A 26,226-nucleotide genomic window follows, 5' to 3' on the forward strand; every position below is an offset into this window, starting at 1 on the left:
AAATTCAGCTGAGTCAATCCAATACAGCAAACACTGAACTTTTACTACGTTGAGGAGCCTTGTGAGAGACTCTGCCCAAAACACTGACGATGACTAAGGCAAGGTCACTACCCTAATAGGGAGGATGAGACATATAGTCACCTAATTGTGTACATTGAAAGTAAAAGTGTCCTTAAGTGTAATAAGTAAAGCACACATAACAATGATAATAATAATATCTGACATTTGCTTATCAATTTTAAGGTTTACAAAGTACTTTGGCTACCTTCTCTCATTTGATACTGTTATTTACTACCATTCAACAAATGAAGTGAGACTCATAAAGTTTGTGACTTGCTCATGCTCACACATTTACTGTGTTAGAAGCAGGATACAAACTCAATTCTTTTCTGGTTTTAAGTTCCAGTTTTTCCTCCTTAATGCTGCTATTTTCAAAGAAGGCAACAAACATATATCATTTGCTTATTGAGAAGACTGGGAGAAGGGGAATAGTTCAGGGAGGACTTCATGGAGGAAGTGGCATGCGAGAAACACATTTATCCTTGACCTTTCCGACAGGCTAAGTAGGTTTGCTGCTCTGGACCATTTACCTTTTCAGTGAAGGGAAGTGAAAGCATTGCTTGGCCATTTAGAACAGTGAGATGCATTGATCTGAAGTAGGGCATGAATCACAATGATAGATGAGGCAAGAAGTATACTTCCCCTCCCCCTTTCTTACTAACATATACTTTCTATCTTTGGGAGAAAAGTATATAGTGTCTCTGCAACTACAAAGTATGGGTAAAACACTGAACTTGCCCAAGGTTCTGGCAGTTTGTTTAGAACAGGACCTGCTTGATGCAGTGTTACTGTAGGGAAGTCTCATTTATCATTCAATTTAATGACTATCTCTTAAGAATCTGCTATGTGCCCAGCACTTTGGAAGAGACCAAAAATATATATGGCCTAATGGGAGAGAATAACAACAGTAGTGATGGTGATAATAGTAACAATAATAACAATTCACATTTATGTAGCACTGTCAGATTTGCAAAGTATATGAAACTAATGAAAGTTTGCACATATCAGCTTACTTGATTTTTAGAAAAAAAAAACAACAACCCTGTAAGGTAGCTGTTATTTTTTCCCTCGTTTTACAAGTGGAGAAACTGAGGCTTATGAGAGTGACTTGCTCAGAATCACACAGCTTTAAGTTTCTAGGGACAGTATCTAAGCCCAGGGCTTGCTGAATCTCTTTCTAGGCACATGAAACAGATGATTTGTGTAGATGATGCAGACATTTGGACAACTAAGGGTAATGAGGGAGGACTTGAAGGAAGAGATGGGGATTGAGAGGGTCTTGAAAAATGAATAAACTTTAGATAAGCAGAAATTAGGATAGAAATGTTCTAGTGGAAGGGTATGGGAAATACAAAGAGTTTACATGCTCAAGTGAAAGGACAGATTTAGAAATGAACGGGCTTCCTTTAGAAAGCAGTGAGGATACTAGTCTGCTTAGAGAGGGGCAACCCCAGGGAAGACCAGGATATAAAGCTGAAAAGTTAGGTTTGGGCCAGATAGCAGAGAACTAGGCAGGAGCATTTGCAGTGTGAGGAGTCATTGGCAGTTTTTGAGCAGTAGTGCTTGTTTGCATAATATCAGAACTTTCCATGACTTGAAGGGAAGGCCTCTTTCCTTCTTGTTTTTGTCACTAAGTAACTTTTCAGTCATGTCTAGCTCTTCGTGATCCCATTTGGGGTTGCCTTGGCAAAGGTACTAAAGTGGTTTGCCATTTCTTTCTCTAGCTCATTTTACAGATGAGGAACTGAGTCAAACAGGGTTAAATGACTCACCCAGGATCACACAATTAGTAAATGTCTGAGGCTAGATTTGAACACATGAGGATGAGTCTTCCTGTCTCCAGGTCCAGTGTTCTATCCACTGTACCACTGTAATGTAATGCAATGCCAAAAGAAAGGCAACTTCCCAGGTTCAAAATACCAGCATAGGTGCTCTCTATTTTATTCAGTAACAAACCCAGAACAGAGAAGATCAAAACATGACATCATTCCAAATACAGCATTTACTAAGTGTGATTAAATAATCTCCAAGTACTACCCCACCCCAGGATCTTCCAATCATTCAATCAATTACAAAGTCTCTGTTCTAAATACTTCTCCACCCCTAGGCTATACCTTAATTAAATCCACCACAAAGCCCCTCTTCTCAAATGTATATTAGTTTCCAAACATAAGGTCAAAAGTTCCCCACCCCTGGATCACAATTGAATCTACCCCAGAGTTACATCAAGTTTAAACACAGCACTTAATACCCAAATGGAGATCTTTTCTTCATCTTGACATGAGGCAAGTTCTCAGCAATCTTAGTTCCTGGGGAGACAAGGCTTAGCAAAGCCACAAGATACATTGCCAGTCCCTTCATGAATTTATCCTCTGTCTGTAGAACAGTCCTAGAACCCCTGAACACATTAGCAAAGCCCTCTCCCAGGATTTCTGTAAACATACAACAAGAAAATCCTTCTTCAGGGCTTCTGAACCAACAGAAAGGCTCCCAGACCCCTGCAACAACAGCACTGTCCCTCACCAGTGGACAGTATTCACTCTGTCTGCAGGACAGTCTCCAGACCCCTGCAACAACAGCACTGTCCCTCACCAGTGGACAGTATTCACTCTGTCTGCAGGACAGTCTCCAGACCCCTGCAACAACAGTACTGTCCCTCACCAGTGGACAGTATTCACTCTCTGTCTGCAGGACAGTCGCAGGCCTTCTTAGCGAACAGCCAGGTTCCAGGACTTCTTCAACAAAAGGACAGTCTTTCACCAGTGGACAAATCTGGCAAAATAACATCAAAACAGACAGACAAAGTACCAGCAAAACAGCCATGTCTCCTCAGTCCTTGGCAGCTCAGAGGGCAGGTCTCAAAAGTCCAGGGCAATTCAAAGCGGCCACCAGCAATTCTCTTAGTCTCTCTCTCTCTACGAGGTGCTGCTTCCAAAAAAAAAATCTTCCGCCTCTCTCTCGTGTCTCTCCAAATCTACATCACCAGCTCCTCCCAATTCAGGACTTTCTTTTCACATCAACAAGCCCATCCCACAGGTGGGATTAACAAACTCTGGGTTTTAACACAATCAATTTGAAAACCAAGCCAATACAGGGGAATCTTTAATTGCCATTACTATCACAACCACCTACCTGTGCCTTCCTTCAGTTTAGTTAACCCTAAATAGCTCTGTGACTGTGGTCTCAGGGCCTAGGGTTTTATACTGTCCAACAATGTAGGATAGGGGAAAACTCTCTCTGGGTTCTTAGTTTGGGGTACATTATGTCTATGGATGATATGCTTCAGGAAATGCAGTGGCCTTTTCCCTTAAAAGAACTCAAACTAGACCTTCGTTTTGGAATCTTCTTGGGCCAGGGTAAGTAGACCTATCTTGTAACTTTCCTTAGATGTTGAAGTCAGTGAAGCAATGTCAATCATACGGAGACTTAGACTGACATATGACAAGGTGATAAAATTAATGTTAATCCATCTTCCAGGTGAATCATTGGAGACTCACCTCAAAACCAGACATTGTTAGCACTCTCTATTTAGCATTGCAGGGTAGATGGGGGGCTATGGTTAAGGAGGGTCTATTGAGTAATTTGCCAAGACAGCTTTTGGCACTGAGTGAGATTGCCTGTTAGAATGATCAGCCTCATCAAACTCTATATATAACCAGCAAGGTGGCTGGACCTGGAGTCAGAAAGACCTGAGTTCAAATCAGTTTTCTACACTTTACCAATTGGGCGACCCTGAGCAAATCATTTAATCTGTTTACCTCAGTTTCCTAAACTATAAAATGAAGATAATAACAGCAACCGCCACCCAGGGTTGTGACGATCAAATGAGATAATAATTGTAAAAGCTCTCAGGATAGTGGTTGGCACATAGTAGGCACTGCATAATGCTTATCCTTTCCCTTCTGTAGGTATCCAGAAGGGCAAGTAAGCCAGACTCTGTTATTTTGTCTGCCTGACATTCTAGTTCTTTCTTGATGAGAGAGAAATTCTCCTTCTTGTCTCTGCATGGAAGCAAGTTATTTTTTCTCCCTGTAATTAAATAATCAGAAGAGATAAGAAGATTTCAAGGCCATATAATTCATCTTGTCTTTGAGGTGTCAGAAGTCCATTTGATGCTAGACGGGACTGATTCAAGTAGTTAAAGTTGTCAATTATAGATTCATGTCACTGTGAAGTCAGGAGAAGAACTCTTTTAGCCCATCAATGTCCATCCTTCCCTACCCCAGGGCAGTACTTGAGATTTGAGACTCTCCCCAGTACAACGTGAGGTGGCCAAGTGGGACAGCGCTTTAATCTGGGTAGCTCTTTCTAAAATCCTGGTGCTTTTCAAACAGAGAATCCTGACAGTCAAACTTTCTCCATTGGGTAAGGCACATAGCCACTCCAATTGGGCATCCTGATGTAGAGGTGACCCTGGGATCTCAAAGGCTAAGCTAATTAATAGACTGTAAGTTCTCATCAGACCTATCAAGCAGAAAAATCTTCAAACCCAGTTGCAATTACTATTTGTCTCTTGTCTGAGGACCAACATAGCTAAGTTTGGAGAGAGTCATTATCAGGTTACCCATATGCTGATTATATGTTTTTCAACCAATAATACTCTGACCATGTAACTTCTGTACTCCATAAACTCAGTGGCTCCCCAATCTCTCCAGAAATAAGTATAAATTCCTTTTGCTTATCTTTTAGAGCCCCTCACAACTTAGCCTTAAGCTATCTTTTGTGCTAATCTATCTCATTATACATTTTACCCATCCTACACTCTGCCATCCAACCCCACTGGCCTTATCTCTGTTCTTCACATGTGATGTTCCATCTCCCATTTCTCATCATTTGCGCTGGTTGTGCCCATACCTGGAATGGATTCCTTCTTCACCTTCTCCTTCATATAATCCTTTTCTTCCTTCAAGATTCAACTCTCAAGAAACACCATCTACACAAACCCTTTCCTGATTCCCCCCTCCACCCCTCCTTACACTTTCCCGTACTTTACTACACTACTGTGTGTATTTGGGTTTCTTTGCTTTAAATTTATTCTGTATATATTTTTATATGTCCTCATTTTCTCCTCCATTAGGATGTAAGATCTTCATGAATAGGAAGAATTTAATTTATTGTATTTGTGGCCCTAGTACCTAGGACATAGTGCATAAAATGAGTTCTTATTGATTAATTGATTGTTGTTCATCTGTGTCTGACTCTTTGTGACCTCATTTGGGTCTTTCTCAGCAGAGATACTGGAGTAATTTGCCATTTCCTTCTCTAACTCATTTTACACATGAGGAAACTAAGGCAACTAGGATTTAAGTGACTTGCCTAGGGTCACACAGCTAGTGTCTGAGATCCTATTGAAAATCAGGAAGTTGAGTCTTCTGAATTCCAAGCCCACTGCAGCAGCCCTAATTGATTGATAGGAGGGAGGTATTGTCATCTGTACTGATTGAGGGAATCCTCCACCAACAAAATCTCTGATCCTTACATGATTGAGGCGAAGCATTATTTTACAAATTTTACTTAGAACAGCTTATGAGGTGGCATTATTATTATTTTACAGATGAGGCTTGGAGGGTTTAAGTGGCTTGGCACATAGGTGCTGCATAACAGTCCTTTCCCTCCCCACTTCTCTGACCTTTAACAGCCAGCCAGCTAATATAAGGTGCCTAGGTCTCATAGGTCTCAAACTTCACAGTGAGATACTAACATATATGCTGGATGTTATACCTAGATACTCTAATATATCTCAGCATGGGATCTTTTCTCAGGCATTACTCATCGGAAGACATAATTTTCAAAGCCACAGGCCATGCAGTTTGGAGGCATGCATTGGAAGGGTGGCCTGACTCATATGCTTCAAGGATAACTTAGGTAGCTACACCATGTGAGCCATGGTGTCCAATATCTACTGGATGGTATAAAGGAAAAAGCAGGACTGGAGTCAGAGGGACCTGGGTGTGATTTTGTTATTTAATACTCTGTTATTTAATATTCTATTATTTAATACTCTAATGATTTGTTATTTAAGTTATTTAAGCCTCTGGCCCTTGTAGGATCCTAGATTGAAAACTTGAAAGGATTTCAGAGTTCATTTAGTTCAACCGCCTCATTTTATAGATGAGGAAACCAAGCCCTAGAAAAGTAAAGTAATTTGCCCAAGGTTATATAGGTAGTCTGGTGGCTAATCCATGATTTAAACCAAGGTTCTTTTAACTCTCTATCTAGCATTCCACTGTGATATACTGTTTTCTCATCTATAAAATGAGGGGGGCTGGACCGGATTAAATCTATCTGATATAGTCAGGCAATGGTAATACCCTCGCATTGTCCCCCTTTTCTTTCATATCACTTCTCTATAATGACTTTTTGCCCTTGAATATCCATGGCTAAATACCTGTCCTCCTTTCTCCCTGAATTCTCTAACCCTGGTTAAAAGCCAGATTGGCAGCTGCTGGCAAGCTTCAGCCAGGACCCACTATGTGAAAATGACTATTCCATCCCTTTCACCTATTCCTCATCAGTGGCTGGGCTAGAGGAAGCATCCCCAGGGTACACAATAGTAATTGAATTTCTCTGCTGGACCCAGACCTCCTTATCCTGGGAGGTGAGGGACAGATGCTTGTGCCACCTGGAAATGGTGGCCTCAAGCAAGTGGCCAGTTGTCAGATACAATGCCCAAGAGACAAAGTTTCCAAGAAGAGTGAATGATCATATCACAGTGCCATGTTCTTCTTGGCAGCATCCCTGATCTTCTGCCCTCTCCCTGGGGTTGTTGACTTTCAGAAGCATACATATTAGTTCATTATAACAAAATAAAAAAGGCACTAATTTCTGGAGTTAAAGGACCTGAGGTCTAAATCCCACCTGTGACACTTTACTTATTATTTGACATTGAGCAAGTCACTTGACCTTCCCACGCCACACTTTCCTCATTTGTAAAATTTTGGCATTGGGACTATATGTCCTCTAAAATTCTTTCTAACTCTTGATCTATGATCTTGGCTTTTCAAAACTGTTTACTAAGGGGAAATAGTCACGTTTAATTCAAGTTTATCTACAAAACACTTCTTTCCTCTATCTTGGTATCTATCTCCACAGAAAAAGTCAGTGGGATTGTTGATCCTTATCTTCTCTGCTGCTCAGAGAATGGATATCTAGTATTGAAATTTCCCCTACCAGCCAACTGTCCTACTTTAATACAGGAAATCTAGGGTTTCTAGAAAATTCTAGGCAATTTCTTGAGATAACAAAGGTTACATTAAAGTTGGAAATCAATAGTTTGATTAGCAGAAAATTAAAAACCAGTCAACGATACACATGTGGTGATAAATTATAGTGATATATACCTTTAAGGATGATGGGATGAGATATAACTATTGGAAATAATAAAGCTATTCTGAAGAATTAGGTATAATTTTACCCGGTTATAATGAAATGATTATTAATATCTCTGGTATGGGGAGGAAGCAACAGCGGCTAAAGCCCATGGTAATTTTGAATAGTGTCCTGACATCTCAGGAATAGGAGCATTTGGTTTGGGGAAAAGAGATGGAGGATGGGGAATTCATTTATCTACAATGTACCAGCCATCTGGTTTCAGAAAAGGTATGAGGGGCTTGACAAACCACACAACAACTCAGACCTACGGCAATGTCAGGGAATTATGGGTTGGAATATTCTTCCTTGGCTGGTAGAGGGAGGAAGGAAAACTGGCATCCTTTTTTCTGCCACAATTAAAGACATGAAAAACTAAGGGGCCTTTGTGCCCTGATGGTCTGTGCCAATGAACAGGAATATTCCTCTTCCTGAAGTTATTGGGAAGTCTCCTCCCTACTATAAACCAAGTTCACTCATTAGGGTAGGTGACTGGTAGAAAAGGCTTCTCCTGACAGTCCTCGCTGCTTTCTGTGTCTTCTCTAGGCATCTCTCTCCCTTCTTATCCTTACCATTTTTTCCCATACTAAGACGTTTAATTAATTAAACTTCTGGCCATTTTCCAAACCTTCCAAATTGGACCTCTTCCAGATAAACTCTATCTTCTCCATGATGTTTTTTTTCTTAATATTTTATCTGTGTTGGCGGCTTCTTCTCTGGGTCAGTGAAATTTCTGTTTGAAAAAGCTTTCTTTTTCATTAACTAAATGAATTCAACATGATTTCTGAATCTGAAGAGCACTTTCTTCTTTTACCCAAGCAACTCCTTTCACAGCTACCATGGAACCTGGGCCTCTACCAGGCTTGAGAAATGAGGGTTTGGCTTGATTCCACTTCTCCCTCCTGCTTGTGCTTTCCTTCTGAGCTTAGCTTCCAGCTACTCTGTATATAACTTGTATGTATGTAGTTATTTCCATTTGACTCCACCATTAGAAAGAGAACTCCCTGAGAACCATAATTTTGTGTACTTTTGTATCCATCGTGCCTAGCACAGTGGCTGGTTTTGACAATCTGACAGCTGTCAGATTAATCTTCCTAAAACATAAATCTGCCCCCATACCCAATTCAATAAACTTTGGTAGCAAATAGACCACTAAAAATTATTTTTCTTCTCCCCTATGAGAAATTGGGGATCAGGGAGATAAACTTACTTGCAAAAGACTAATTTTTTTGGGGGGGTTGAGGGTCTTGATTTCTCTATCATGTTTTCTTTCTTTGAAACATAAGTACTGCCTTTATGAATAACTAAAGTTAATAAGCAGATCAGCCTGGTCTGAGATATGAATGTTGATTCTGAAATACCTCCCATATTGCCATTTCGGTGTCTGACATTCTCCATTAAGGATTCCTTCCTTTCTGTTTTGAAGTTTTCCTATCTACAATAGCCACCTTATCAGCCAACAGCTATTTCAGAGAAGAGGTGACCCCTTAAACCTTTATCAGTTAACACCTTAGCTGAAATTAGTTGACAGTCACCTGAGCAAGTCCTTATAGGAACTAGGGCAGGAAGAGGGTAATAGAAAGGCTCTGAAAAGGTCTCTCTTTTTGTGGAGACAAACTCCACTGTCCTTTGAATTTTTTCTGAGGGCCTCCTCTCTATAAATATGCCCCTTGATGTATCCTTCCTTTTTTCTTCCTTCAAACACCTTCATGGGACTGGGCAGTGTGGTCTTCTTGAAGAAGAGATAAATTGGGAGTCATAATATCTGGATTCTTGACCCCACTGTCACTATTTTAGTGTCCTTGAGCAAGTTACTTCTTTCTGGGACTCAGTTTGTCAATTTGTAAAATGAAGGGATTGAACTAGATGATGTCTAATGTCCCTTCCCATTCTAAAATGAATAAAACATATGTTGAATGTTTTTGTAATTTTTTCATGAAGTCATGGTTGCTATCTCCCTTCCCCAACTGTATTTCTTCTTCTTTCTCTCTCTACTTATCCTAGGTAGCAGGCATCAAAGGGATATTCCTGGCCAACAAAAAAGTGGATGACCAAGTGAAGACTTACATCACTTACAACAAAGGCAGGGATTGGCGTCTGCTGCAGGCTCCAGACACTGATCTGAGAGGGAGCCCTGTCAACTGTTTGTTGGTAAGTCTTACAGTACTTAGTGGGTTCTTTTCTGAAGCCCACTAGACAGGTTGATTAATGCCAAAGGCTACTGCTTATAAAGGTATCTGTTGGCAAAGATTGCCCATATACTCAGATTTGTTCAGAGATCTCCTGTAATTTCTTTGGTAACCACAGCTTTTATCCTTATGTAGCGCAAAAGTCAGGATGGGCAGCCCCTAACCCTTTCACTGATTTGTGTGTATCTATCAGTCAGCAAGAAATCACTCAGTCCATACTGAGAAATTGAGTCTCTGCTTGCTATTTGCTGGTCTCTATACTTGATGCTAAGTGGGATTCAAGAATGAATAGAATGCATCTCCTTCCTTCAAGGACCTTACGTTCTGATAGGAGAGGTGACACAGATAACTATAATACAAAATAGAGTGTGATAGTGCCATTAGAGCTACATAGTCCTGAGTAAAAGGATCATTTCCAATGGGGATGGGGGGGTGGGATAGGGTCATGGAAGACCTCATGGGGGAAGTGGTATCTAACTTGTGCTTTGATGAAGGGGTATAATTTAGATAGGAAGAGGAAAATAAGTTAGATAGGAAGTAGGGGGACCTTCCTAAATTTGGATGAATAGCATGAGGAAGGATGAGGAGGCAACAATATACAATATGTATTTACAGAGATGGAGTGGGCTGAGTTATCTTGACTGGCTGAGCCAGAGAGTGACTGTTGCCAGTACATAAGGAAGGTCTTAATTGATAATTAAATGGTTATCTCTGTAAGATATGCAAACCATGAAGAAGATGCTAGCACTGGCCTTTTAATGCATGCCCTTGTGGGGAGCTGTTATTCCCCTAACCTCACCCCTGAAGCAGTGGTTTCTAGACATAATGCTATTCTCTTTTTCCTTTCCTTCTGCAGCCCTTTTGTTCCTTACATCTCCATCTGCAGATCTCCGAAAACCCATATTCATCAGGCCGAATCTCCAGCAAGAACACGGCCCCTGGGCTGGTGGTAGCCACAGGTGAGGATGATGTTACCTCTTCCATTTCATGAATCATTTCCTTGAAACAGTGACAGCAGTGACAATAATGGCAATGGTTGTAATTATGAATTATAATCATAGCTCACTTGTATCTAGGGAGCTTCAAGTTTATAAGTATTTTTCCATCCCTTATCTCATGGAATCCTCATTGTGCAGTAGGTAATGCTGTAAAATTGTCATTTTACAGATGAAGAAATGAGAGATGAGAGGGGTAGAATGGCATGCCCAAAGTCACACAGCAAGTTAGTTAAAAAGGAAGGCTCAAACCCAGATCTTATTCCTAGGCCAGTGTTTTCTCTGCTTGGCCCCATTTCTTCTCAGTGCATGTAATTGAGGATCCCAGAAAATTGAAATGTATAAGCAATTGTGAAAGCCCAATCAGATATTATATGATGATGGGATTTTAGGTTGAGGATTGGGAAGGATCTTAAAGGCCATCAGAACTACTGCCTTCAAATTACAGATTAGGACACTGAGGCCCAGATAAATTAAATAATCTGCTTGAGGTTACGAAAGTTACAAGTGACAGTTGGGTTTTGAACCTCGGTCTTCTGACTCCAAATCCAGCATTCTTTCCACTGTCCCACACTCTAGATTCTCATGGTCATCAGGGTTTAATAGTAGCATATCTTCTACTAAAGACAAAGATTAAAACTTTGTTTATGTAGGTGTTCCCCCTTTAATAAAACCCAAGATAGGAAAACCTCAACTTGTAAAACACATAAATTAGAGACGATGACTCATCTTATAAAAAGGATTCTTTTGAGAGTTATTTTAACTAACAAGCTCCATTCAAATCTTAGTTTGAAAATGATTAGCATTTTTTTTGGACAATCTGGAAAGAAGAGGTAAAGAAATTTAAGGATAAACTGAAAATCACTAGAGTGTTTGATGGTTACAAATTATTACATATATATATATCTACACACATAGATATATATTATCATTTGATTCTCACTGCAAGGCCATTTTATAGATTCAAAAAACTTAGTTTCAGGATGGCAAAGGCATTGACAAAGCAGAAATGTGAACCTAGTTGTTTTGACTCCAAGGCAAGTACTCTTCCTGCTAAATGTTACCAGTATGTTTCACCCTTCTTGGGGATCCCTGGAGGGTCTTTGGGCTATGATGAAGTAATATGACCTAGCCTAGCATGGACAACATATCCAAATGTTAGAAACTGGACTTCCTCAGGAAAAAAAATATTTCTTTTGGATGAATGCCTCCAAATCTCATCCCAATGTTTTTGAAATTTCTGTTTTTTATATTTTTGCTTTGGAAGGCCATTCTATACCTTTAGCTTATTGTCAAATGTGCATAGGGGCTAGACTTAGGATTTCATTGGTACAGGGTATCCAGGAGGATGAATGAGAAAACTCTTTCTACTAATGAAGGTCATCATATTCTCTGCAACTTAAAGTCATAGAGAGGTGCTTAGAAAGCCCTGAGGGGTTAAATGACTTTTCCAGAATCCTCATGTAGGGTACCTCATCTGTAAATTGAAGGAGTTGGGCTAGATGATGTCTGAGATTTCTTGTAGGTCTAACATTCCCAGCCATCCCTACCACCTGCTGACTAGCTGCAACCTTTGAGGCAAGTAGGCCAGCCTAGCAGGGGTGTCAGAACATTGTGGGTACCACCATTACTCCTTTGACTGTTGCCTCCCCTTGGACCATAAGGGAGAAAGCCTAGGTCCCTGTGTCTAGGAACCAGGAGTGCTCCATAGACCATCAGTCCTGCTCTTAGCCTGGGCCCCTCAGTTGACATTGAGGGGAACTATCACTATGGAGATCACTCACTTCCTTTCCACCACCACTACCAACTGCCACTGACTAGCAGGTCCATCCAAGAGCCCCACGATTGGCAGCATCCCCAGGACCACAGAAGCTGCCTCCAGTACAGCCCCTAAAGCCATTATCTAAGGAATTAACCCCTTCTGGGGTGGGACCTGGCAACTGTCTCTGTAGGTGCTAGAGTCACAGCTGCTGAAAACACAGAAAAGAAAGTTCTATCCATCAAAGTCATTAACTTTGTCAATGAAAATGTCATTAAAAAAGAGGCATTATCATCTGTTTTGCTGCTGCACCTTACTGTCCATGAAATCTTTATATCTGACTTGTCCCTGAAACCTTCTATATGTATTGTGTCCTCCATTAGAATGTGATCTTCTTGAGATTAGGAATGTTTATTAGTTTTCTGTTTGTATCCCTGGTACATAGCACAGTGCTTTGCACTTAACAAATGCTTTTCCCTTCCTTCCTTCCTTCCTTCCTTCCTTCCTTCCTTCCTTCCTTCCTTCCTTCCTCCCTCCCTCCCTCCCTTCCTTCATACACTGATCACTCAGAATAGTGTACTAATAATCAAGGTCCTAAAATCATTTCCTATATTGGATATCTATGAATTCTGTAACCTTAGGTGATTGACCTAACATTGAATTTCTGCTACTTCCTACCTGTGTGACATTGAACAAATTATATAAATCTCTCTCTGCCTCAGTTTCTTCATCTGTAAAATGAGGAAGTTGGACTAGACCTCAAAACTTCTATCCAAGTCTGTAGGGCCATAATCACTCTCCTTTTCCTCAGTCAAACTCTCTTAAGTTTCAGAGAAGGCACTGATTTACCTAGGTAGAATAGTCTCACCTGAGGTACACTGATGAAAGCACAAGTCTGGTAAAATAATAACACAAATCTCTATAAATCTCTATTTTCCACAAGGAGATAGTCAATATTCACCATGTACCAAAATAGGTATTTATTTGTGCCCATGAGCCTGGAGACCTTAAGAAAGTTCAGTAGTGAAAACCTGAAATGACACCCTTCCCATCCTGCCTCAAAATCATACTCACAAAATTCTCCCATATGTTTCCTAAGGTTGCTTTAAAACCGTATATATAAAATATGGACTCAGTGATTCACCTATGAATTCTAAAATAACTTAAAATTCATTCTTTGCTTAAAGAAAACCAACCATACCCTTTCATGAATATGCACTGTACATAGCTCAGAATATCAACATCTCAAAGTTATTTTTTCTTCTCTGTATTTTGGGTTTAGGATTAATGGATTTGATGATATGCCACAGGGAGTCTGGGAGGAATACATTGTTTGCATTCAAAAAATGGTTTGCAAATGCTGGATTAAAAGCCAGAGTTGGAAACATTGGAATTTGTCTCCAAACCTACTCCCAACATCTATCCTAGCACATACTGTCAGGGCTTCCTTGTGGCAAGGCTGTAATATTGTTAGCAAAGTCTCTTCTTGTCCTGGACTTCCCTTTTGGCATTTTTTCTCTTTAACAAGATCCCTCCATATACATACTTTCTCTCTTTGTCTCTCTCTCTGTCTCTCTCACTCTGTCTCTCTCTCTGTCTCTTTCTGTCTCTGTATCTGTCTCTCTCTGTCTCTTTCTGTCTCTGTATCTGTCTCTCTCTGTCTCTTTCTGTCTCTGTCTCTTTCTTTCTCTGTCTCTCTGTCTCTCTCTCTGTCTCTTTCTGTCTCTGTCTCTCTTTCTGTCTCTGTCTCTCTGTCTCTGTCTCTCTCTGTCTCTGTCTCTCTGTCTCTCTCTCTGTCTCTCTCTCTCTTTCTCTTCAGGGCTCATCACTCTCTTGATCTTTTCACCTTTCTCTTATAACCACGTGAAGCTCTTCTATGTCAGTAGTTTACACTTGAGTATGAATTTCAAGTATTTCCTGTGTGCCATCTCCTAGGGAAATCTACACCATCTGCCTTGTCTCTTAACGATGGAAGAAAAGACTGTCTCCCTGGAAATAGAATGTCAGGCAGCAGCAAAAAAACAAAATGAGGAGCCTATAGCATCACACTCTCTAAGTAACTAACAATTCTGTCTCCACGTATGTTTGCCCCTGGCTCTTGGTTATATGAAACTAAGCATCCCCATTCCAGTAGGGACATTGATCTCTCAGTTCTGGAAAAGATAACTAACTAAGCCTCAACCCAAAACAATGTGATTTAGAGCAGGGATGTTAAAATTGTCACTGTGGGTAATGAAACTTCATTAGTGTTCTGATTAACCTTTAAAAGGTAGTCACTCTTTTCCTCTCTCCTCTTCCTCCACAATATATAACCTGTAGGGAGTAGATGCATCTGCTTCTCTTAACTAATATAACCCAGGTATATTGGCTGATCCTTACAACCTCTGCCACTTTACCTGTTTAGAAAATAGATCCAAAATAGCCTTTCTCTGATCCATGCAAGATATTTCTAGCAAAGATTTAATGAGGTAGGGCAAGGCACCAGGGCATTTAGAGGGATTGATGGGGACACTTCCATCTCTTCTACTATGGTAGAAGGAGACCTGGATTTAGAAGAAGAGGGTATGGATTATATTGCCAGCTTTGTTTGTGTGATCTAGGGGACATTTTTAAAGCTCTCAGGGTCTCAGTTTCCTCATTTGTAAAATAAGGGGTTGTCTCTACTAGCTCTAAAATTTTAAGATAATCATATTTAATAAACTGCAAAGAATCAAATAAACTGATTACTGTCTTCTCACACTCCCCCTTTAATTCAGAGCAAAGCTTTACAGATGTGCTGATTTCTGTGATGTTAAAACATCAAACCCAACAGAGACATATGAAGGGTTAGGTAAAACCAGCTTCCCACTGCCCATCCAAACACCCATGAAGATTCGTTCACATTTCTTACAGCATGACTTCCTGACAAGGAATGTATTATCCCCATTTTCAAATGGAGAAAATGATGCCCACTAAGACAAATGTCATGCTTATCATACAAATAGCAGGTGTTAGAGGCCAGGATGGCATTCAGTCAGACCAGTGCTCCTATCACTACACCATGACATACTGAACTGGGAGTCAAGATATAACACAAAATTCAGCATTGGTGGAGTAAAAAGAAAGTGAATTGGAATCAGGATGTGGATTTGAATTCCTTCTCTGTTTATTTTCTCCGCATCTTTAGACAAATCGCTCTGTTTCCTTACCTGTCAAACAAAGGAGTTGTACTAAATGACCTTTAAGGTCTGCCTTCACCAGGAAGCAAGGGCTCACCTAACATGCCAGACATTTGATTTTTGGGGAGACAGTGGGTTTTAGTGAACAGAACTCTGACTTTGGAGTCAGAGGACTTGGGTTCCCATCCCATTTCGGACATTACCTGCAGGACTTTGGACAAGTTGTTGAACTTCCTTGGCTTCAATTTCCTCACCTATAAAATGAAGTAGTTATATTTGATGACTTTTGAGATTCCTTCTGAATTGAAATCTGTGATCTTATTACTAGACATTCTCTGAGGCCCCATCAACTTGAGTGCTAGTGTTGGATTGCCATTAATTCTGACGCAAGTCATTTCTGCCCCAGATAATTGCAGTTACTCCTTTCAGGGAGCTAGGTGGTGCAATGGAAAGAGTGCTGTGTTTGGAATAAGGAAGATCTGGATTCAAATCCTACCCAGACACAGCTTTACAGCCTTCAACAGGTTATTCAACCTCTTTCAATGGGAAGTGGAGTTAATGGCACTTATCTTGAAGGCTTGTTGTAAGGAGCAAAAGAAATAACATATATAAAGCGCTTTGTAAACCTTAAAGAATGGCATAAAAGCTAACTATTATTATTATTTCCATTTTTGAGCCTTGGTTCCATTACTTGTAGAATGCATATGAGAACATTTTCAATTCTTGTCAGTAAAGCAATATGTAAACAATGTGAGCTGTTCTTCATGGATGGTTGGGTGGGCATTGATGAGCACATAGGCAAAATGAAGGCTTGGACTAAGTGATCTCTAAGGCTCCCTCTCAGCTCTGTAATTCCATGGGAAACAGTTTTCCCCAAAAGATAAATAGATTCTCCTTTTTTTCAGTAATGTCTTCTCCAGTCCCCAGTGAGGGAAATGGGATCATTTACTCTAGACACCCACTCTTTGGAGCTGTTCACCAAACCTCTCTCTAATCGCTTCCCGGTTCTACTGCTTACAGAGCCTGGGGGTTATTTTTGGAATCTTGTGTGTCAAAATAAGTTGGCTAGTTGTATGCTCTCTAATGCTGATAGGGGTTTGACAGGCAGTAGAAGGGCTTTAATTTCTCATTTTGGAGCATTAAATGTCAGGAGCTCAATTAACATTTTCATTATTGCCTTTTTATTGTACTCTTATTTAGGTTACAGATTTGTAGGAGCTAACATTCCTTTCCTGCTTTTTTAAAGAAAAAATGCCAGCTACTGCAATGCATTTTCACATGCGTATATGTATTTTTTTTTCTTTTCCACATAGAAACATCCCCTTTCCCACCACATACACGTATACCCACTGATTTCGGTTCAAAGGTGGATTTGGTCTGAGGAACTGGGATAGTTCCATTCATTCAACAAACATACATTTAGCACCATGCAGAAAAAGATACAGATTATAGTTAAAGGTGACTACATATACATTATAGTATTTTATTCTCACAACAGTGCTGTGAGTGAAAAAAATATGAGGACTATCTGTTCTACAGATGAAAAAGCTAAATCACTTGAACAAGGTAGTCCTGGAATTCAAACTCAGGTCTTGTAGCTTCACTTCTGGGGCTCTCCATGCTCCCTATCAAAATGAACTGCACAGAGTACAGAGTTAGTCCCTTTCCCCACTGGGGGAAGGGGGGAGGTGGTGGTGAAGAATACAAAGCTTCTAGAAGCAAAGGTGGTAGAAGGCAATGGGGTCTATGAAAGGCTATGAGGAATGAATGAGCAGCAAGGGGGCTATTTTCAGTTTTCTTGAAGACTAATGACCTAAGCAGCTTTTGATTGGGTGATTAAATAATATCCCATAGATGACTGTTCTCAGTCCTAGGTGCTATGTAAAAAAGCAAAAATAAATCAGAGTTTTTATGGAGCTTTCAAGAGTGAGTATATACATGCTAAGACTTAAGGAAAACGAAAGTCATTGGTGTGATCAAGCTGCTTCAAAATTGAATATAATTTAAGACACTAAGAGAATGAAATGGAATCTCCAGCTTTATTGTGCCCCAGTTGGGACACATCTGGATCATTATGTTAAGTTCTGAATGCCACATTTAAAAAGGAAATCAACAATCTGAATATTATCCAGGAAATGAAAAATAGGACACTGAAGAAACTCAAAATTATGTCATATGAGGAGCAACTGAAGCAAATGCCTGTTGAATTAGAGGGACTACAGATGTCCGAGAGGCAGTGTGGTGCACATGATAAGAGAGCTGGCCTTGGAGTCAGGAAGACCTGGGCTCTAGTCCTGCCTTTGACATTGTATACTGGCTCTGTAACCCTGGGCAAGTCACTTTACTTTTTAATGTCCTAGATAACTCTCCAAGATTGTCAGTGGTAAAACAGGTGGTGAAATGTGATGGTAGAGGGAACTGATTTCTGAGGGCTCCCTACACTGATAAAATTACAGGTCTGGTTAGAAAAATGTTTTAAAGATCCTTAACTTAAAGAAGACAAAGAGGGGAGGGAGGCAGTAAGGAAAGAGACGAAGGAGTCTTAAGTAGAGGGGCAAGTAGATAGTTACCATGTGGTTCCATAAGATAGAATTAGGGACAGTGGATTGGAGTGGAAAGGCACAAAGTTCTAGTACAATAACAAGAGTTCATAATTTTCCTTTTTTTCTTAATAGTATTTTATTTTTTCCAATTACATGTAAAGATAGTTTTCAATATTCATTTTTGCAAAATTTTGAGTTCCAAATTTTTTCTCCCTCTTTCCCAAGATAAAAAGGGATCTGATATAGGTTATATATGTACAATCATGTAAACATATTTCCACATTAGTCATGTTGTGAAAGAAGAATCAGAACAAAAGGAAAAAACCGCAAGAAAGAAAAAAAACAAAAAAAGTAAAAAGAGTATGCTTCACTCTGCATTTAGACTCCATAGTTTTTTCTCTGGATGTGGTTAGCATTTTCCATCATTAGTCTTTTGGAATTGTCTTAGATAATTATATTGCTGAGAAGAGCTAAGTCATTCATAGTTGATCATCATTACAATGTTGTTGTTTTTGTGTACAATGTTTTCCTGGTTCTGCTCACTTCACTTAGCATCAGTTCATATAAGTCTTTCCAGGTTTTTCTGAAATCACCTGCTCATCATTTCTTATAGAAAATAGTATCCCATTATATTTATATACCACAACTTGATCAGCATCTCCAATTAATGGGAATCCCTTCAATTTCCAATTCTTTGCCACCACAAAAAGAAGAATTTATAATTTTCAAGCAGTTTGTAGCAATACATACCTGCTTATTGGCTAAGGAAAATGAGTCTTTGGTGGGATAGGGCTCCTTTAAAAGTGAATGTATCTTAAGCACTCAGAAAGAAGTAGAATCTTATATTTTATTCTGCTTTTGTTGGGAATCCCCAATTTTCCTGGAGGTTCTGCTTTGGCCATCCCATAGTGGAATTAATTGCTTCATTAAGTCATACAGTTCCTGTTGTAGGACATATGTTAGTAGAGGCTAGGTGGCTACTGATTAGGGAGGAGATTCTTGTTCAGGGCCTAATATTGACCAGTCTGACCAACTCAAGATTCTGCAATTCTATGTTCCAAAAGAGCTAAAGATGAATAAGATCTCCATCTACTACTTGGAAACTCCAAGTCTTGGAGTAATGTGACATTTTCTTTTTTTTTTTTATCAGAGCCATTTTTTTCATCCTGTCATGTACAGTGGTTCTGGGATAGAAAAATCAAAATCATACAAAAGCTGTTCAGTAAATTGCTTGCTACAAACCAATTTATTCTCAAATTTGCCTCATGCTTCTCAAATGATTTGCTTCTATTTCAGGCAATGTTGGCACAGAACTCTCATACACGGAAGTTGGCATGTTTGTCTCTTCTGATGGGGGCAATACCTGGAGACAGGTAACTTGGGGAAGGACAGAGGGAGGCACGTCTGTATCTATCTGTAGCTACAACCCTTGAATATAGGTTCTTAAATTGCTTAGGAATCTCAGGTGAGGACAACACCATACCCAAATCTTGGCTCCTTCAGGTCAGTTCAGCATAAAAACCAGCCAAACTGATTGTAGGGTGTATGTGGCTGGAAGTATATCAAAAGACATGGGTTCTAGTCCTGGATCAGCCCTTTCCAGCTCTGTAACCTTAGAGAGATCACTTAACCTCTAATTTCAATTTCTTCCTTTTTAAAATAAAACATTTAGAATAGATGATCTCTAAATTCTATTTTTATATTAACTTTTCGGTAATTCTATGGCTATTCTTGTGCTATATAAACATATCCTTAGAGTAATTTTAGACTAGTTGAATACTTTGCCTGAAGAGCCATGTGTTTTTCTTTGGTTGGTGATATTAAACAATAGCCAAGGGATTCCCCTTTTAGGTTGGTTCATATTTGGGGAGAGAGGAGCATGCAAAGCCCTGTTCTAGGTGCTATGAGGAATTCAGAGATGTGATCTTTGTCCTTAAGAAGTGAATGATGTTATGGTGAGGCTAGGGAAATACGACACACGTAGCAGAAAATAGGTGGCAATGCAAGACAGAGAATAGCAAAGTTCTGCACAAAGGAAACTCTTCAACCTGTTCTTGTCTCAAAATAATAATCATCAGTATAGATTAGATAGAAGAAAGGGATGCTGACTGGCAGTATAAAACTTGCAGAAACCTCCAAGCTATATTGTATAGAAAGCCTATGTTGAATCTTCACATGCCTGAAAAATGTCTTTAAAGTTAAATAGGACTTCTGAGTGAATTTGTCCAGTGCTCACTTTGACAGAATCTTCCTAATTCTCCTCACCCTTCTCCTTCTCCTTCTCCTTTCCTCCCCCCCACCTGATTTTTGTTTTCAGATTTTTGATGAAGAGTATAACATTTGGTTCTTGGACTGGGGAGGAGCTCTTGTGGCCATGAAACACACATCTATGCCCATCAGACATTTGTGGTAAGGACAGATCAATACCCCAATGGAGATGGTTCTCTAAAAGAGTTGGATTGGGCTGTTCAGTCAATACTATTTCATATACATGGTCAGAGGTGGATTCTGGGGCACTACTTCACATGCATCTCCACTTCCTACAAAGTAGATGCTATCCCTGGCCCAGTACCTAAAAAATTCCAACAAACTCATGTAGAGCAATGCCTTGTTCATTTAATAAGCTTTTGTCCTGCCAGGGTTTGAGGAGTAATGGAACAAGATAAACCAAAACAGGGAATCTTTACAGATGTTAATGAGGCTAGCAGGTGCTTTAAATTTAGGGGCCAAAAAGTGAAGTGATGAGCATATAAGGGAAAGCAGCGAGTCCAGAGTCCAAGAGTTTAGGCATCAGGGATTGAGATCTCAGTCCAAGAGACTAGAGCACAAAGGTTCAGGAGCCCAGGTCAGAGAGTCTGAGCCACAAGTCAGGTCAAATTAAGAAGTATTTAATAAACAACCTACTATGTGCTGGTCACTGTACTCAACATGAAAAATATAAGGGTAGGCTGGAAAAAAACAGTCCCTGCTCTCTAGGAGCTCACAGTCTAATGGAGGAGCCTAGATACTAACAACTATGTATAAACAAATATATACAGCAGGGGTTGGGGATAATCATCAGAGGGAAGGCAGGAGTCACAAAAGGTCAGGATCTATGCAGAAATTTCTGACTTATAGGGTTAGGACCCCAGAAGCAAGAATGAAGCCTGATAACTAAGCCAATCATCTTCTGAGAGGGACACCTTATATATTCTTGGTCCAGAGTGAGAACTGGTCTCAGAATGTTGGCAGATGTGAATCCATGAACGAAAGCCAGTAAAGATACCTGGATGGAATAAGGGCAAGAGGCAAAGAATCAAGGAGTTTCTCATAATTTACCTAACATATATTGTGCTCAGAGATCTGTGCTTGTGCAGAGTGGTAGTGGTAGTAGTAGTGGTAGGGAGGGATAGCATGAAGAAAAAAGGCTCTATACCCACCTTTGGAGAATTTTCGTTTGTGTGGGGAGATTACACTAGATTACATGAAGCAATTAGAAAAGAAAAGTTAGTGTTTCAAATGCCATCATGCTGAATTCTTTAATGAGAGTAAGAACCGGCAAGACAACACATCTCATCCTTGGATGAGTTTCTATCACCTCATCCAGGCAAACTCTATCCTAAGATATGATGACAGTCCAGCCATTGCCAGGGATCTTTGGAACATCATGGAGAACAGGAAAGGTGCTAAAGAATTAGAAAAGATAAGTATTGTCCTTCTTCCTCTCCCCCTCCCTCCTTCATTTTCCCCCAACCTCACCCCTGACAAAAAAGGGAAGAAAAATTAAGTTTACAAAATATAGACTAATGAACTTTATTTTCCTTCCTAGTAAAATTCTAGAATGTATTATTCAGGAAATTGTGAGTAAAAATCTAGAAAGGAAGCATTAGTCACAAAGACATAGACACAAAGACTTTGTTTTTAAAAACAGATCCCAGTTTTATTTATCAATTAAATGGTGGATATTTTTAAAACCCATTTTTGTTCATCTCTTTGATTTTCAGAATTTCTACTTTGACATTTAATTGAGGGTTTTACATTCATCACTTTTCTAGTTTTTTAAGCTTCATGTTCAGTTTATTGATTTGTTCTTTTATTTTGTTAATGAAAGTTTTTATATATGTATATTACATATATCAGCGCATGTATGTATTTATATGTATATACATAAATATGTTTATGTTATAAGTACATATATGTGTACACATACATACATGTATGTGTATACATATATACACATACACATAAAATTTTATATTCCCCTAAGGACTGTTTTAATGGTATCCTGTTACTTTTGGTATGTTGTCTCATTGTTTACATTTTTACTGATGAAATGTTATGTTTTTTGTATTTGATTTTGACCCACAGATTCTTTGAGGTTATGTAATTTAGGTTCCAAATTAATTTTTAATCCTTTTTTTCAAAGTACCTTTTATTTCATTGTGATCAATAAAGGATTTATTTAGTATTTCTTCTTTTTGATATTTGTTCATGAGTTTTTTATACTCAAATGTCTGGTCAATTTTTGCAAAGATGCTACAGCACAGGTCATGCCAGATCAAACCGATTTCACTTTTTTGCAATTATTTGACTAATCAGATTAATGTTGAAGGTATAATTTGACTTTGATTTTTCACAAAGCATCTGATAAAGTTTCTCTTCTATTCTTCTGACTGGGAGAGGGGGGTGCTCAATCATAGCACAATTAGATGAACCCAGAATTGGTTGAATTGTTGAACCCCAGAAAGTATCAGTGGACTGGCAAGAATGTCTACAGTGGAGTGTCTCAGCAATCTGTGCATACCTCTATCTGGGCAGGGAGGAGAGCAAAGATGGAAGAAAATAAGCATTAAGTGTTTACTATATTCGAGGCTTGATCCTTACAGCAACCCTGCAAGGCAGGTACTGTCATTATCATGATTTTACACTTGAAGAAACTGGGGCAAACAAGCGTTAAGTGACTTGCCTAGAATCACACAGGTAATAAGTGTCTGAAGCTGCCTTTGAACTCAGGTCTTCCTGACTTCAGGACCAACTCTCTATTCACTATGCCACCTAGTTACTTCAATTTAATCATTATTTAATGTTTTTGTTTGTGACTTGTGTAAGGGCATACATGAGAAGTTTGTCAAATATGCAGATGTACAAAGCTGGGTAAGACAGCCAATTCACTGGATTATAGAACCAGGAATTTAAGAGATCTTGATAGACTAGGCCATTTGGTTTTATCTAATAAGATGAAATAGAATGGTAATAAATATACTCATTCTTGGGTTCAAAAATTGAGTTCAAAAGAACTATATGGGGAAGCACAGATAGCAATTTGTCTGGAAAAAAAGGTTTTGTGGTTTTTAATGGACTACAAGTTCAGTATGAGTTAACAGAGGATCCAAGGAAGCTGATATGATTTTAGGTTGCAATAAGAGGGGCATAGCCAGAACCATAAGTAGAAAATTTCACAGCCATGGAAAATCTCCAGGGCAAGTGATATGAAGAGACCTTAGTCGAATTGGGATGGAAGAAGAGAACATGATTGGGGTAGGAAGAGAGGGATTCATCCATCTGACAGGATAGCTTCCTATTTTAACTGATTATTCTTAATAATCATGTGATGAGTCCTGTTGTTTTAATGTTGTCTAAGAACTGTGCTAGGAATGCCTTCTAAATTTATACCCTGCTTTGGGCATAACTTCCAGAAATAAGAAGGTGAAAGTCTTGTATTCTGCTCTTATGAGACCACATCTGGTGTATTCTATTCACTTCTGGGTACCATATTTTAGGAACAACATTGATCTAGCAGAGAGTGCTTAAAGGAGGATGACCAGGTTGAGGAAGGGTCTTAAACCATGACATATGAGGATAGATTGAAGGAACAGAGATGTTTCACATTGGGAAAACAAGACTTTAGGGAATAATAGTTTTCTTCAAGTATGGGGAGGAGCAATTAAACTGGTTCTGGTTGACCCCAGAAACCAGAACTGGGAGTTATGGGTAGAGATTGCAAAGAGGCAAATTTGAGCTTGATATAACAAAACAATTACTACCAATTAGAATGATCCAAAATTGGAGTGGGCTGACCATTGTAGAAATCATCAAGTGTCAGCTAGAAGACCATTTATCTGGTCTTCAGAGAAGACTACTCTTTACCAGGTATGGGTTGGTCTAGATGATCACGGATGTCTTTCCCACAGGTATGTAGCAGGCAAAGGGTAGGGTCAGTTAGGGAAGCCATCTTGAGAAAGGTGGGTCTTGAGGCAGGTCTTGAAGGACATAACAAATGTCAATTTGTGGCACAGATAGGTCAAGAGACATTCCAACCTTTTAAGGGCTCTGTATTAAATAGCAATAATAATAAGATTCTGGGGAAGTTTTTGTCTAGAGATATCTCAGGGAAACGTATTCTTGGTAGCTGAAGGAAAGGAGGAAGGAAGGCAGACAGGCAGGATCCTAAGACTTCAGGTCTTCAACCTAATTGCTCGATCACCTTGGGAATCACACCCTCAGCTTTGCCTTCTGTAAAATGGGATAATCATTAGCAACAGCAGCTGATTTCACAAAAAGGGTGTGAGGGGAAAATTAACAAGAGAGATGCTTGTAATCTCTTGAGCCATTAATAATAAAGGTGCCAGATCCACTCAAGGATGAGCTGTTATTTATAACCATTTCAATCTGACAATTAAAAATCCCTGACCTTTAGGGAATGCAAGTCACCTAGGAACTGAGATTAGCTGAATATGGAGATGATGGAATAGGAATCCCCTCTAAAGAATGTCTTTCAATTTCACTTGTTCTATATTTGATATTATGAGGAATACAATATGACTGTTGTTGCCCTCTAGACTCTTTCACTAGATGAAGATCAAAAACAGATTCACCAAGTACAAGGTAGTATGTGGGTACCCCATGAGCACTTACTTCAGTTCCTAGCACTTCTGGTCAGGATGATCAAGGAAGGCTGCATAGTTTAGGGGACACTGGAAAGATGGGAAGGTTTCCATAGGTAGAGATGGGTGTACAGACTGGGTTTTCTTGGCAGAAAGAATAACATGAGTGAATGAGCAAAAACTTCTCTAGTCTACCTTACATAGAGGTGCCAAGACAGAAATATCAGTATAAATTATGTTCTTCTCCTGCTCAAAACTTCTATCACTTCCTATTGCCTCTAGAATAATAAATAATATTTTATTTATAAAAATTTTTATAAAAAATTTTATTTAAAATATTAAAATAAAATAAATTGCAACAATAACACCATATAATTTATTATTATTGTTATTATTATTATATAGCACTTTAAGGTTTATAAAGTGCTTTGAACATATTATCTCATTTGTTCTTCACAACACATCTGTAAAATAGGTACTATTATTATCCTCATTTTACAGATGAGGGATCTAAGACTAAGGTTAAATGATTTACCAAGAGTCACACAACTAGAAAGTGTCAGAAGTAGTGTTTGAACTCAGATCTTCCTAAGTGAAAGTCCAGCACCTTATCTACCATACCACCTAAATGACATAAATATTCCTCAGCTTGACTTTTAGAACCCTTTACAATGTGACTCCAGTCTATTTTTCTAGGTTTATTGCATTCACAATTTCTACATTCCATCCAAAAAGACCCATTTTCTGATTCCCTAAAATCAGGGTTCTACCTCCTTCCTTCATGTCCTTGTAATATCACCAGTGCCTGGAATACATTTGCTTTTCACTTCTCCCTCAGCTCCCTTCAAAACTCAGTTCAACTACTATTTCCCATGGGTATTCTCTTTTATTTATGGACACTTTAATCACTTTATTTGCAAAATTCCAAATTGATTTTCCAAATGGCTGTACTGATTCACAGATCCACCAATAAATGTCCTTATTTTCCCCACTGCCCCTCAGTATTGACTATACCCATCTTTTGTCATGTTTACCAATTTATGAGGTATGAGGCAAAATCTCAGGATTGTTTTGATGTGCATTTCTCTTAGTGATTTGAAGCAGTTGTTCATATTATTTTCTCTCTCTAATTTTCTTTTCTTCTTTTTTTTAAATGCTTTATTAACTTCTTATTTACATCATTCATTTCCGCCAGATTTTGAGTTACAGATTTTCTCCCCGTTTTTCCCCTACCCACCACCCCAAACTAGCAGTCCCACAGGACATCCCCTCCTCCAATCTGCTCTCTCCC

At 39.2% G+C, this 26,226-nt stretch overlaps 1 protein-coding gene across 1 annotated transcript in view; it reads left to right on the top strand.

Moving 5' to 3' along the window:
* Positions 1-26,226, top strand: part of SORCS3 (sortilin related VPS10 domain containing receptor 3) — a 719,603-nt gene that overhangs the window by 590,707 nt on the left and 102,670 nt on the right. The window contains exons 10-13 of the mRNA XM_069098908.1: positions 9,433-9,579; positions 10,474-10,576; positions 19,369-19,445; positions 20,390-20,481. Of these exons, the coding sequence (XP_068955009.1) occupies positions 9,433-9,579; positions 10,474-10,576; positions 19,369-19,445; positions 20,390-20,481 (419 nt within the window). The remainder of the gene's footprint in view (positions 1-9,432; positions 9,580-10,473; positions 10,577-19,368; positions 19,446-20,389; positions 20,482-26,226) is intronic.

This window comes from Petaurus breviceps, unplaced genomic scaffold (assembly GCF_028583685.1).
Source record: "Petaurus breviceps papuanus isolate PSGF00001 unplaced genomic scaffold, PetGlider_PUasm1.0 37, whole genome shotgun sequence".
In the NCBI taxonomy this organism is placed as follows: Eukaryota; Metazoa; Chordata; class Mammalia; order Diprotodontia; family Petauridae; genus Petaurus; species Petaurus breviceps.